Raw genomic sequence first — 14279 nt, 5'->3', positions numbered from 1 at the left:
GTACTCAAGTAAGTACTTACATCTATCGGATAACATTCCCTTCCGTTCCAACTTCATGCATGATTAGTACTCCGTACTTACAGAGTACAGAGCACACAACGATTCTAATCCTTGTCCGAGTGACCAGCTTTCTTTTTTTTTTTTTTCCCTTGCCAGTAGCTTGTACCCAATAAGCTTTAGCTTCTCGGTTCCTGAATAGAACTTCTTCGGGTACGGCGATGTTTCATGTTGAACTGGGCGTACGTATCCCCTGTTCGGGTAATAACTCTACCCTCGACGTTCTCGAGATAGTCGACCGATGCATTCGGAAATACAGACAGAAACGCTTTTGATTCTGGTTTGAATCATTTCGAATCTCGAAGATGCGATTATATGCCCATCCCTGACCCCCTACAAGTAAATAAGAAGTACTGTATGGAGGCATTGCAAGCTAACCGCAATGAACTGGTACCGTCAATAGGCTTGCATTAAGGTTCCATCAATCCCTGCATGCGCATGCGTTGAATGATTAATTATAATGGAAGCGTGCACTTACTATTAATTGATCACTTACTTCTACTAGATCATAGTCCGTCGTGTAAGAATCTTACACTTCATTTCACTTCACTCCACCTCCTCGATTCCTCGATTCCCGACTAGATCCTAGGATATCGCGCGCTCTGTGGGAATACAATCATGCATGCCGATAGATAGACAACGTGCTCTGCATAAACGCTCTCGAACCGGGGGACTTTGATAAACCTTCTCTTAATCTGCCTATTACCTCCCTCTTACCTGCTACTTACCTACCCTTCGCCTGCTTAACTTACTCCCTCTTATTATCGGAGAGCCACGATCATTATCACCATATCATCATCTGTTTTGCTCGTCCTGGGGTCAAGATAGTCGATTAATAGTCGCTGGGCAGATATTGATCTTACCGAGAATAGTCTAGATTCTATTACCACGCTATCTACGATATGGAACTGTCCACGAAATTCACGAAGAGGGCGCTGCTCCCGATAGCTCTGCTGCTCTTCACCTGGTGCTTCGTTCTCTTCCCCAATGCCTCCAGGGAAGTGATCTCCCGAGTACCTCGTGTCAACTTCGAGTTCCCTCATACGCCGCGGTCGCCCTTCAACGAGACCAAGGTTGCGTTGTTGATTGAAGGCAGAGCTTTGCCGCATCTCACTCCCTTGCTACTTCATTATATGAGTGTCGTGCCACCGGATTGTAGGTTGAAATTCCCCTCGCCTCTTTTTCTCGTTTGCTTTTCTCATAAATACGACCTCTGTGGGTCCTTTGGTCTATAGCAAGGGAAAATATAGCTAAGCTAATTTAAAACTCTTTTATAATTATACTAGGGAGATTTAAATTCTTTGGTACGGAAGAAGCCATCCAACGGCTCAACCGTTCTCATGTCGTTCGTGCCCACATCAACGATGGAAAACTCGACATTGCCCAACTCCCCGAAGGCCTGTCGCTGAATGGCCAGGAGGCAACTTCTCAGACGTTCACAAACCTCACATTCTACCGCGACGTTCTCTATCCTGCCGAATTTCTACTGGTCTTCCAAACCGACGCTATGATTTGTGCCAACTCGAAGCAGAATCTAGATGATTGGTTAGAGTACGATTGGGTCGGTGCTAGTTGGAATACCGGCGACAGGTTTGGAGGAAACGGAGGCCTCAGTATTCGACGGGTATCGAGGATTATAAGGATTTTAGAGAATCAGATCAGAATTCCGCATACCGAGCCGGAAGATGTGTGGTTGACATCGAGGTTGGGACTACTACCCGGCGCGCATTTGGCGAACGGAACGGAGCAGCAGAAGTTCTCGGCTGAGATGATATTTAGTGAGAAGCCGATGGGGTGAGTATTTATATCCATTTCCTTTGACCTCACATTGATAATTGCTACTGGTGGCTAATACGATGATACAGCTTCCACACAGGGAATGGAGGAGAATGGCTCCACGGCGGGGTCTGGGGCAAACCTGAACTCCGGAAAAATATGTGGGAGTATTGTCCCGAAATCAAAATGATGTTACCCATGGACGCGGAACGCTTCATAGATTCGAAAAAGTGTCCGTCCAAGCAGAATTGGAAGAGAGATACCGATACTAGCGATAATTTGCCTGGAATTTTCCTATGAATATGGCAGCTGGTTTACGAGACTGATGTGACGACTGTTATGAGAAGCTGTTTTTACTGCTCGCTTTCATTTTCATTTCCATTTTCATTTCCATTTCCATTTTTTCCCTATTTATATTTTTGTTTTACCTTTCCGCTTTAAAGTCTACCACTGCACTGCGGGAATTTGGATGCTGGGTTTGGAATCATACTTTAGTATACCTCACAGGAGTTATTGAGCGGGTAATCATACATTTTGCATGATAATGTGTATTTGTCTGTCTGTCTATACATAAGTCCTTACATAAGTCCTTACATACACGGTACGAATCATTAATATCACCGAGGCTAAGCAACTTAGAATTATCCAGTCCAGCGCGCTGCCGGCTGCTAGCTGCCATGATGCATTACCAACATTACGGAACCGGCCCCACGGCCATGGGTAGCTGGCTGAACCCTGCGCGGGTGGCAGCTTGAGCTCATCGCGCGGCTACCCTCGGCATGCATCATCAATTCCAACACTCTTAAAAAGCCGTCTGTCTGTCTACCCCGGGTTACCTTGGCCTTCTCATCAGCAGAGTTGATATCATAACTTCAAAGTACACTTGAGATTCAAGAATCACGGTCGGACTGAATATCATTTTTTAAGAAAACCCTGTGTCCTAAGATATCAATTGAAGCGACCTCTACTCGATTCACAATGTCGTTCATCACAATCCCACAAGACAGCGACTTCACACTCGCCAATATCCCCTTCGGCGTCTTCTCCACCTCCACAAATTCCACCCCTCGTCCGTGCACAGCTATCGGAAATCATGTTCTCGACCTTTCCGCTCTATCATCTACCATCCTACCAAAGGTCCTATCTTCAGATGCATCTGAAATCTGTAGTGCTCTTCAGAAAACAACGCTCAACGCATTCGCAGCGTTAGGACGGACCGCCCGAATTGCTGTTCGAAATGCTATTATTGAAGCCGTAAAGACTGGTTCGCAATGGCAGTCTGAGGTTGAAAGCGCATTGGTTAAGATGGCAGATGCTAAGATGCATCTTCCAATGGAGATTGGAGATTACACTGACTTCTATGCTGGGAAGAACCATGCTTTCAACGTACCGCTGTCCCTCTCCTAATTTTAAATAGAAAATACATCGAATACTGATAAGGATGGTATCACAGGTTGGTGTTCTCTTCCGTGGTCCAGCAAATGCCCTCCAGCCAAACTATACCCACCTTCCAGTCGGTTATCACGGTCGAGCCTCCACGGTCGTAGTCTCCGGCACACCCCTCAGACGCCCGCTTGGACAAACCTGCCCTCCTACAAACTCCACCCCAAATTTCGACCAATGTAATAGACTTGACATCGAACTCGAAATGGCTTGTTACGTTTCCCGACCAAATGAGATGGGCAGTCCGGTCGATATTGCCAATGCCGAAGACCACATCTTTGGATACAGTCTTATGAACGATTGGAGTGCTAGAGATATACAGGCTTGGGAATATGTCCCACTTGGACCTTTCAATGCCAAGAACTTCGGGACTACCGTTGGAGCCTGGATTGTTACCGATGAGGCTTTGGAGGGGTTTAGGACTGCACAGTTGGAGGGTGGAGAGGTTTTGCCGTATTTGAAGGACGAGAAGAGAAGTGGAAAGGGGGTGTTCGATGTCGAGCTTGAAGTACTCGTCAAGCGTGAGTGATCTCTACTTATGCATTTATGATTGTTGACCTTTACTATTTTAAAACGGCCATTGACTTTTTCGTTGGTAAAATAGCGGCCGGACAACAGGAGTTCTCAAGAGTATTCACTTCAAACTCGAAGAACCTACTCTTCTCATTCTCGCAGATGCTTGCGCATCACACTATTACTGGTTGCGCCATGCGTACCGGTGATTTACTGGGGTCGGGAACCATCTCCGGCACCGATAAAACGTCGGTCGGAAGCTACCTCGAAGCCACACAAGGCGGTAAGGAAGACATTGATATCAACGGCGTGAAGAGGAAATGGTTAGAAGATGGAGATGAGGTTATCTTGAGAGGGCATGCGGGCAGCGGAGAAGGCAGAGTTGGGTTTGGAGAGTGTTCCGGTGTGATTCTGCCGGCGGAGTGGGGGAGGTGGAGTAAAGTCACTGGAATGAAAAAAGAGTGAATTCAATGAATCCAGACTAACGAATGAACGGACCTGTTTATTCTTGATCCTTATGATTCGATACGCTAAATCTGAGAAGAAAAAGAATAATAATAACAGTGTACGATAATGAAATGAATCTAAAAAATGATGGGGGTGTGGTATTTTCAATAGTTCGAGTCGAGTCACAGCTGAGGATTGATATCTGAGACATGCACTAGTTAAGCTGGCACCAATGATACAACTGAAGCTCGAGCGCTTCAGCCAGTAATCCCGCCGCCCAAATAGCAGAGTCGCCAACCAAAATAAAAAGTATTAAAAGGCCCTCCCTTTTCCCTCTGGAAGAAAAGCTTCTAGAAGTTCCAAAGTACCGGGCATATTTTGAGTCCGAACGAGGCCAATTGCGAAGTTAACTTTGTTAAAACCAATAAAAAGTCAAGTCCGACTAGTACTGTAGTGTGGTTGGAGATATCCCGCCGGCCAGTTGCCTCAGATATATTATATTTTATCACATATAAGACCGACAGCATTCCAGCCACACTCCTGACTCGACTCGCTCAGCACCTTATAATCAACCAACCAACCAACCACCCCGCCGGTCTAAACCACTTTCACGTAAGCAAAACTTCTTTTCTCCCCTTTAACATTCCCCGGGGTTCTAGAGTGTCTACCGACCCCCCATTTCGCTAGCTAAGAAGGCTAAATAGACTTCCCTCGGACTAATCTTTGCTTTGTCTTAAACAGATTTTGAGAAAAGTGTAAAAAAAAAACTCTACTTAAACAACCGTCAAACACCCTTTCTCCAAAGTTTTGGGATCAGCAGGTCCGGACAAGAAAGAAAATTTAAACAAGCAGGAGGAACCAAACGATGGCCATATTATCAGACACCGAACATTCACAGCAACAGCAGCAGACCATGCAGATGACATTAACGATCGAACAAGCTTCCGCGCTCGAGGCGGCGATGGCAGAGGGAAGTTTGAGGGGTAAAAAAAGGGTCACGAGGGGTACTGTCGTTGGTACGTTTTTTTTTTTTTCCTCTCCCTAAACGAAGTTCCAACATTGCCTTAAGAGAAAAAAAAAGGGAATTCGAATTGTCACCAGGATTTAAGCTAACGAAGGAGGGATAATAGGCGAAGCGAGAGAAACACTCTTTAAACCTGGATACGAGATATCGTCGGGAGTGGAGCAGGGGTTTATGAGTCCTAGGATCTCGCCGGGGCAGAAGGTTCAGGTGTTTGGCAATGGGATTTGAAAGGGGCTTCAACTTTGACCCTTTTTTTGCTCTTTCGTTTCGCTTTGATAATCAATGGTTACGACGGATTTTACATGTCGACTGTGGGGATTTCTTTTCGGGTGCGTTCTACGGAGAATATTGGCGTTTTTGAGGAGGGTTTATTACGATATCGTATGGATGCGGCATTACGTACTGGCGCCATGGCGGTGGAGATGTGGCATTGGATCCCTTACATCGAGGTTGCGGGTCGGGTTCTTTTTTTTTTTTTCATGTTTCTTTCTTCCTCTTTCTCTCTACTTCTAGTTACACTACGCTATACACATGTACATGTACATGTACTGCAGTGCGACGTTGTCGTCACACACCCGTCATGAGGCTTCAAACTTGCATTGCATTGACAATCGATAAGGCTAGAGCGGGCGTCGAGGATGTATTCGGACCCACGCGGGGCTCTCGGAATGATAATCGGTGCGGACTACGACATTATTCATTCTTGCTTCTGCTGATATTCGATCAAAGCCGCCTTTCTATTTTTACATGTACAGTCCTTTTCTTTCTTTTTTTTATATTACAGCAAGTATCCAGCGAACTCACCTATCCTCCATGGCTGGATGGGTATCTCAGCTGTATAGGTATACAGATATCACATTAATCATTTAACCGAAGTCAAGTTGACTAATCTTGCAACCTTGCGACTCTAATCCATGGTAACCGTTATAATCTGAAACTTCTTCCGCCAGGCCGATATCGATGTTACATTGCACACTTTATATATATTAAATCTAAAACGTGAACATGCATTGAGAAAGAATTCAGAATGGCGGCGGTACCCAAAATCCCACGTGGAATCCACCTGATTCGTGTTATCGATATCGATATATCTATCTATCGAGAAAATCGAAGATAAGGTATCACCGCGCACGTGCATGGACCAATTAACACATTCGTCTGCTTGCGCATATCCTCTCCAATTAAGATTTTAAGAATTATAGATTTTAAAGTGAGGGAGTATTAAAAAAATAAAAATAAAGGATATGCGGGAATGCACTGGTTTCTTGCATAACATTCGGTGATTTGAGGAAATATATAGAGTCCGAGTATAAGAAACGTAAAAATTCCGACCGATTAGCAGGCCTAGGGGTAACTGGGTCGTATGCAATTAATTCGAAGTCCCAGTTCCTTCATCATATCATCATATATACTTATAGTCCGCGATCCTTTTTTATAAGTACCTACCTATACATAGTATATACCTAGGTATATACGCCTAGTAAGTACTTATATAGAGGGGGGGAAGAATGGACACAAGCAGAATATTCCCCTTCCTCCGTCTCCCTCGAGAGCTCCGAGACCAGATCTATACATGCCTCCTCTACTTCCCTCCGCCTCCCGTCCCAGCACCAACAGGTACCATATCCCGCCGTCTACGTATACGGGCTAATAAGAGCCACAATGCCGACTTGCCTGAGTATGAAATCTACCCTCATTTTCTTCAAGTAAATAAACAAATACACGATGAAGGGGCTCTGGTTTTGTATGGTCGGAATACATTCTTGATACAGATTACTACGGATTGTAGTACGGGCGATCGTCGAATAAGGCGGCCGAAGGTGGATACTTATAATGCGATTCTTAGTTCACCATGGGAGATTGTAGGGTATACCTGCCCTAACGTGAAGACGAAGAGGAAGTAAGTCAATATCCCTTATCCTAGTTAAATCCATGAGGTACGTATGTAAGTACGTAGGTATCTAAGTAGGTATTTAGGCATTATGCTGACTAAAGATACTTATAGAGGTAAAAAGGTTATCATCGAAAGACCGATCGGGAAGTATTGTGATGCTCGACATTACCGGTGCGGCAATTTGAGAGGCCGTATTGATAACTACTATGGCCCTCGGCCTTCTACCTGGGATTGTGTCTGCTATAGATGCGCGAGATCTGTTCCAAAGTCCAAGAATGGTAACTTCCCGTTTCTGGCACCGACATACCGACAGCTTATCCGCCACGTAAGGATCGATTTGTTTGACATCCGTATCGCAAGGTCTAGGTTCCTCCATAGGGGAGGTACACTACAAACGAACGACGATCGGATAAGAAGGATACTCTTGCCTTTCAGTTACCGGCTCAGGGAGTTATTGGGGCCGGCCGGTGAGGGGTTAGAGGTGGAGATTACGGCTATACCTGTGGATCCGATTCTGAATGAAGAGTGGGAACTTAGGACTCCAACTATGTATCTTGAAATTCTTGAGACTATTTGGCCGTTGACGCTCGGGCCGTGGAGATATAAAATCACAATGTCGAATCATATAGTCGAACAGTTTGGGGATATATCGACTGAAGAAATAATGGAATCATGCACCGAAATGACAAATGTCACGGCTGAAGAGGAGAAACAGTATCGAGAGCTGAAGGTTGAAGGGGATTTTTGTTGGATCCACAGTCGAGGGGTCTATCTGGCGCAGAATAAGGAACGGCACCGATATGGCAGGTGTGCTAATAAGAGGGAGGTGGAGATAGCTGATCGGTGGTATCATCGTTTGGTATTGTGGGAAATCATTGCGGGAAACGCTAAGATGATTAGATACGCACTCTTCAAGCGCTAGTCTATACATGCGCTCATCATAATATAATGTCTGTACTTGTCCCCTCTCATGAAAGAATATTGATAATTCGATTCGAATGTTGATATCGATATCATTTATATACGGATCGATTCATATCATAAATTATAATCGATATCAACTAGCATCTGAACTCTTCAGGTGTGTCCCCTTGGGTTCTCCACCCCCCCTTCTGAACCGCCTCCACCTCCTCCAGAGCCCGCCATATTCTCCCAATGGTCTCGAATTCACCCATGTCAACTCCAAACCTCACGGCCGAATCAATCGTCGGTATCAAACAAAAGTCCGCCATAGTGACAGTATCCCCCACACAGTATTTCCCTGCCGTCTTACTAGCCACGGCTTCGAATGCCCTCAAACCTTCCGCCAGATTCCTCCTCTGCCATTCCGGACCCGCAGTGTCAGGATTCTTCCCGGCCTCTCCGGCGAACTTCTTGATTTCTTTCAACATCTTTAGATTCGTCAGGGGTTGTATGTCACAGGCGACAATGTGAGACAACTGTCGTACCCGAGCTCTGTCTTCGAGATTCTTGGGGAGAAGTGCAGGATACTCCGGTGCTGGGAACCTCTCGTCTAAATACTCCAAGATTGCCACCGATTGGGTCAAAACGAAGGCGACGGGTTCTGATTCTGTGTCGTTTTCATTTGGCGAAAATGTGATCGTAGGGACCGCTTTGGAAGGGTTCAGAGCGACGTAGGATTGGGAGAATTGATCATCTTTGAGAAGATGGATGTAGACTGGTGTGAATGTGAGACCCTTCAGATGGAGGGCCATACGGACTCGGGCGCTGCATGATGAGCGGAAGTACGTATGCAGTGTTATCTTTGGTTGGGAAGACATGTCGTCGTGATATAAATATTAAACCCGATGATAGCAAAGGGAGAGTGTCGTAAGTATAAATATATCTTAGCCTTCACGAAGTGACATCAGTAATATAATACTCTGACAATTGACCAGGCCAGGTCGCAACGGCGGAATCGAAAGAGTATAAATATCTCCCAATCTGTACATACAACCTCGCTTATCTACGGGTTAATTAAGTACTTACTTACTAGGTACCTAGTACTACCCAAGTATTCAGCCTGGAAATTTCTCTGGTTGATCTGTGAAAGGCCAAATCTATTATCAACAAGGCTAATAAAGAGGAGAGAAACAAGATAACATTTAATATTATACTGCTTGTATTTTATAAATTAAATACAATTTGTATTATATACTATATATAATTCTTAGTACTGATGTTAAATCCAGAACAATCAGGGTATTTGTACCCGGTTTACCAAAAGCGATTCAAGAAATAAAAAGAGTAACAGTGAATACAGGGGAAGAGAACTGACTTTGGATCGGGGGATCGTTGTTGGGAGAATTGACCGAGGGGTTTGGATTTGGTTGAATTGAAGGGACCCTGAAGAACCGAGCGAGATTCCACTATCCTTCGCAACTTAAATTTCACGAATTCAACTCTCGAAGAACATTATGCTACCATGGCAAAATTAAGGAGAAGACAGATGTTTCTTCGAACCAATTGACGAGGATCCGAGCCACTATCATCAGTGGGCAAGGGTTGGTTACCTTTCCATAGCCACGTGCTACGTCAGGCCTATCAAGCCCATGATGAAATCATTCATCTCTGCTTCGCCGTTACAATCGCCAATGTAGGTGAGGTACCCTTCACCATAACTGGTGCCAACAATCCCAGCCTGGTCGCAACCGGACGCTATATAGAGCTTTTGCTCCGGCAATGCGTTTTTAATATGAAGCGCCTTCATATTATAATTTTGAGGGAAATGCCCATGCGACCCACCAGAGGGCGGGAAAGCTCCCTCCGCATTGATTTCAAAATCCTCACGATGATAGTGTCCACTAGCCCAAGGGAGGCCCAACTTGCGTTGAAAGAATTTGTCAAATTCATCCATTGGGATTGAGCTTGGAAAGTCAAGACCGAGAATTAAGATTCCTCCATTTCGAACATATTGCAATACCGCTTCCACAACTTGCCCATTCTCCGACTTTGTCAAGCCTTCGTCAGTTGCAATGATAGCGACTGGTCGGCTCAGTTCCATATATCGCAACGCTTCAGCCCTTCCATTCGCTCTTTTTAAATCAGCCTTTGCCGAAAGGCCGTCGAACAACGATTTATACGCTGCGTCGAGGAACGGTTGATAGCAAAGGTTCAGAAGGAGTACCTGCGAACCTGCCACAGCCCTGCTCATTTTTCAGGATGGGCCTGGGGATGTGGAGAACTACTCGTCGAGGAAGATTTTGTGTGTTAAGTCTATAGTAGGATGCGGGGAAGTCTAAGCTGGATGCGGAGAAGTCTAAGCTACTTGTTTCCAAGCGCGTTTACAAGAAATCTGACCCCACATCATAAATCGAGTCTTGGCTTGAGAATTCACAGCACCAGCCTTCTGATACAACCGACAAGTCTCGATCAATACCATACCTGAATCCCGGAACTGCCTAGTGTTGGTGATACACACATCGTTGATATATAGCGACCATCTTTAAACAGCTGCCCTTTGTGACGTCTGGGAACGAGACCAAGCTAAGTTGACTGATGCGTTGTAGGTTTTGAGCAAGAGAGGGTACTCTTCTGCTCCGGAAGAAGTAGACTGTCGCAGAATAAATGCTTTATAATGTGGCGGGCTTCATCGAATTGAAAGCCGTTAATATTTTGGATGCATATGAGAGCATATACTCGATTCGATGCCCAATGCATGAAAACTCTTGGAGCCGCGGCTCATTTTATGTTTATGAGGTCCACCGGTCCTCTTTCAATTCGAAACCATATCTCGAATTGATATTCTTATGCATGCATCGGTACATACAATACCCAGCAGTCTAGTCAATTGCAGGGAATAGATAAGATACATGTATACAATATGCAACCAGGCAGGCAACACGAATGTTCGAACATAGTAAATGTAAGTCGACAAGCTTAAGTCTCCACTAGCTATGAGATCTCAAGAACGACTGCGTGGGCACAATATAATCACCAGTGAGGGCCTACATATTCTTCTATTCTTATATTGTATTTAGCATTTGATACTTCTTGATACTTAAACCACCTTGCAAGCCACAAAGAGTGCACTGCACTGCTCTGATCTGCATGTACATACATACTCCGTACATACTACCCAGATGTCTTTTACATCCTGACTGGTTTATATTAAGTCTCGCATTTGATAGCTAAGACTTGAACAACTCGACTACTATTCATCTTGATCAATTGGTCGATTGGGACCTTTGAATTTTCTGCTCGTTAATCTTGACGAGATATCCCATCAAGCTCACCGATGTTAGTCTAGATCGATACTAGCCTTCGTGATCAGCTGAGCTAGAGTTCAGATATTGGCGGAACACCCGAAGAAACGACCACATTAGGCCGTCAACATATGTACATTTGAATTAACGACTTTGACAGACTCCAAGTACTGAGCAGGAGGTAGAATCAATGAAGAAATTTTCAAGGTAACAAACGATACCGCGCGTGATAACCACTGATGGCTTCACTGCCAATTCAGCACGTATGGATATCACCGCACTTGGCAATAACTTAACAAAGTATCAACCGTGTGGAATATTTTCGCAATAACTTACATAAGTACTTACCTAAATGGGAATATCCGACGACGACTTTGACATCGGCGATGGAGCTCTGTACAAAACATCGAGGTGACGTGATATTCTATGTTATGAAACATTGACCTAACAGTAACGTTCGGAGTATATTTCAAATGCCGACGGCAGCCGAACCGCGACTGGAAACCCTGGATCATCCATTCTCACAACTCGCTTCCTCGTGCGACCCCGACTTAGCTTCGCAGGGGGGTTTGCCGGATTAAGGCCGAATTCAACCACAGGCTGCATTCTTAAGCTTCACATCCTCATTGACATATATTATATATTATTGGTTTGTTCTTAGACGACTTTACTTCAACTATCGATATCGGCGATTTAACTTTTCAACTTGATTTTCTGAGCCTGAGAGCCTAGCTTCTAAACCTTTTCAAAACCCATCCAGTACTAGTATAATACGTATCTTCACAATGGTTTGGAGAGATCCTGAAAATGCGGATCCAAACCTCTATCATGGTAGGTCTTCCGAGTCATCATGGTAATATAATGCATGCTCCGGAGCTAACGATAATCTAGAGGGGTTCGGGAACCACTTCTGCTCTGAAGCCGTTCCAGGAGCTCTCCCAAAGCTTGGGAACAATCCTCAAAAGTGCGCATACGGATTATACGCCGAACAACTTAGTGGTACCGCTTTTACCGTCGACCGACCACATAACCAGCGGACATGGCTATATCGTATTCGGTATGAATTTCCCATCCTTTGCATTGAAGGGTCTGTGGGATATCAGTAAAAATAATAATTTTTAACTTGGGTATAAAATTATAGTCCATCGGTAGAACATGACCGTTTCACCAAACTCTCTCATCCATATCTTATCAGTGACTACTCGCCGTCGAATACACAAGATGTCCATGTTACTCCCACGCAGTTACGATGGAATCCGTTCGATGTACCCTCGTCGCATAGCATAACCGATAAGTCAACTGGTAGGAATGTAGAAGCCGTTGGCAAGGCGGATGGTAATGCTCACGATACCTCTGCAGGATCACAGGATTTCATCGACTCTTTGAGATCTGTGTCGGGGAGCGGGCAGCCCCAGACGAAGGATGGATTGGTACGTCTATATATTTCGTTCGATATGCTAGGACTCGGAAGGCTAATGAAAGGAATAGGCAATTCATGTCTACGGCTTCAACAAACCTATGGTTCGAAAATCGTTCTATAACTCAGATGGCGACTACCTCATCCTCCCACAACTTGGACGTCTCTCAATCCACACCGAATTCGGAAACCTTCTTGTCGCACCCGGTGAAATATGTGTGATTTCAAGGGGCATGAAATTTTCTATCCCCGAACTTCCGGACGGCAAGGAGAAGGGTTGTAGAGGATATATTCTTGAAACCTATTGTGCGGGACATTGGGAGCTTCCAGATCTGGGCCCAATTGGTGCGAATGGGTTGGCAAATCATAGGGATTTTAAGTACCCTGTTGCAAGATACGTAGATGAAGATGAGGAGTGGGAAGTCGTGAATAAGTTTATGGGTGGGCTGTTTTCGGCAAAGCAGGTATGTGTGATATCTATTATCGATTATTTTGAAGCACTATCTGACATCTGTAGAATCATTGCCCTTATGATGTGGTTGCGTACCACGGAAACTATCTACCGTATAAATACTCGCTACACATGTTTAGCCCGGTTGGATCGATTGGCTTCGATCACCCAGATCCTTCTATTTGTAGGTTTTACGAAAGCTATTTGCTGCATAATATTCACAGCTAACGAAACTATAGTCACCGTTCTTACTATGAAGAACCACGCTACCCCCGGCACCGCCCTTGCCGACTTCGTTCTCTTCCCACCACGCTGGCTCGTCGCTGAAAACACTTTCCGCCCACCATGGTTCCACCGCAATGTTATGGCAGAATTTATGGTCAACGTAACCGGTGAATACGACGCCAAAGCCGGTGGATTCCTCCCCGGTGGTGCAAGTTTACACAATTGCAACACCGCTCACGGACCAGACAAGGAAAGCTTTGAGAAGGCTAGCAATGCGGACTTGAAACCGATGAAAGTCGGAGATGGAAGTTTGGCGATCATGTTTGAGACTAGTTTACAGCTTGCGACTACGACTTGGGCGATTAAGGAGAGTGGGAAAGTGCAGGAGGACTACAATGCTGTTTGGCAGGACTTTGAGCCGTACTTTAGAAGTCACGGTTTGCCGAAAATTGGGGTTGCGAGTGGAGTAGAGGGGGCAGTGAAGCGTTGATTTGTTTATTTGAGGCCTTGACATATGTATTATAAGAGCGATAGGGAATACAATAATCTATAGCTACGATCGATCACAAAGAGTTTAAGTTTGGTAAAAGACCTAGGCAGATAATATCATCTAGATGCAGGCGCTCCATGTTTCTCGGCTACTATGTATACTTGATTGATTATAATATTTAACACCGGGTTCGAACATATAAATTACTGTCTACTAGCGTAGTATCAAGCTTGGGGCCCATCTTCTAGACTGCGAGATTGATTCAACCCAGTCTTGTAACCAAACTACGATGCGTCCAATGTATATAATTTAAATGACACATTTCTTTAAATATGAT

The 14279-nt window shown here is 44.8% G+C and overlaps 7 protein-coding genes across 7 annotated transcripts; 5 read left to right on the top strand and 2 right to left on the bottom strand.

The window, feature by feature from the left end:
* Positions 1–959: 959 nt before the first annotated feature.
* On the top strand, positions 960–2133 carry AOL_s00097g557 (uncharacterized protein; the record flags this gene model as incomplete). Its single annotated transcript, XM_011126390.1, has 3 exons — positions 960–1212; positions 1344–1851; positions 1923–2133. The coding sequence occupies 3 exons, from the start codon at positions 960–962 to the stop codon at positions 2131–2133; spliced, it is 972 nt and encodes a 323-aa protein (XP_011124692.1).
* Positions 2134–2811: 678 nt separating this feature from the next.
* On the top strand, positions 2812–4254 carry AOL_s00097g556 (uncharacterized protein; the record flags this gene model as incomplete). The annotated part of the gene is made up of 3 exons (XM_011126389.1): positions 2812–3219; positions 3287–3797; positions 3881–4254. 3 exons carry the CDS (start codon positions 2812–2814, stop codon positions 4252–4254), a joined length of 1293 nt encoding a protein of 430 aa, XP_011124691.1.
* An 847-nt stretch (positions 4255–5101) lies between these two features.
* On the top strand, positions 5102–5488 carry AOL_s00097g555 (uncharacterized protein; the record flags this gene model as incomplete). Its single annotated transcript, XM_011126388.1, has 2 exons — positions 5102–5252; positions 5367–5488. 2 exons carry the CDS (start codon positions 5102–5104, stop codon positions 5486–5488), a joined length of 273 nt encoding a protein of 90 aa, XP_011124690.1.
* A 1280-nt stretch (positions 5489–6768) lies between these two features.
* Positions 6769–8076, top strand: AOL_s00097g554 (uncharacterized protein; the record flags this gene model as incomplete). Its single annotated transcript, XM_011126387.1, has 2 exons — positions 6769–7160; positions 7266–8076. The coding sequence occupies 2 exons, from the start codon at positions 6769–6771 to the stop codon at positions 8074–8076; spliced, it is 1203 nt and encodes a 400-aa protein (XP_011124689.1).
* A 139-nt stretch (positions 8077–8215) lies between these two features.
* Positions 8216–8935, bottom strand: AOL_s00097g553 (uncharacterized protein; the record flags this gene model as incomplete). Its single annotated transcript, XM_011126386.1, has 1 exon — positions 8216–8935. One exon carries the CDS (start codon positions 8933–8935, stop codon positions 8216–8218), a length of 720 nt encoding a protein of 239 aa, XP_011124688.1.
* A 749-nt stretch (positions 8936–9684) lies between these two features.
* AOL_s00097g552 (uncharacterized protein) lies at positions 9685–10308 on the bottom strand (the record flags this gene model as incomplete). Its single annotated transcript, XM_011126385.1, has 1 exon — positions 9685–10308. The coding sequence occupies one exon, from the start codon at positions 10306–10308 to the stop codon at positions 9685–9687; it is 624 nt and encodes a 207-aa protein (XP_011124687.1).
* A 1836-nt stretch (positions 10309–12144) lies between these two features.
* AOL_s00097g551 (uncharacterized protein) lies at positions 12145–13942 on the top strand (the record flags this gene model as incomplete). Its single annotated transcript, XM_011126384.1, has 7 exons — positions 12145–12190; positions 12251–12416; positions 12501–12661; positions 12719–12789; positions 12848–13240; positions 13294–13411; positions 13467–13942. 7 exons carry the CDS (start codon positions 12145–12147, stop codon positions 13940–13942), a joined length of 1431 nt encoding a protein of 476 aa, XP_011124686.1.
* Between the last annotated feature and the right edge of the window lie 337 nt (positions 13943–14279).

The sequence above is a fragment of the Orbilia oligospora genome (assembly GCF_000225545.1).
Source record: "Orbilia oligospora ATCC 24927 unplaced genomic scaffold scaffold00097, whole genome shotgun sequence".
Taxonomy (NCBI): Eukaryota; Fungi; Ascomycota; class Orbiliomycetes; order Orbiliales; family Orbiliaceae; genus Orbilia; species Orbilia oligospora.
This window is presented reverse-complemented; position numbering and strand designations above follow the sequence as displayed.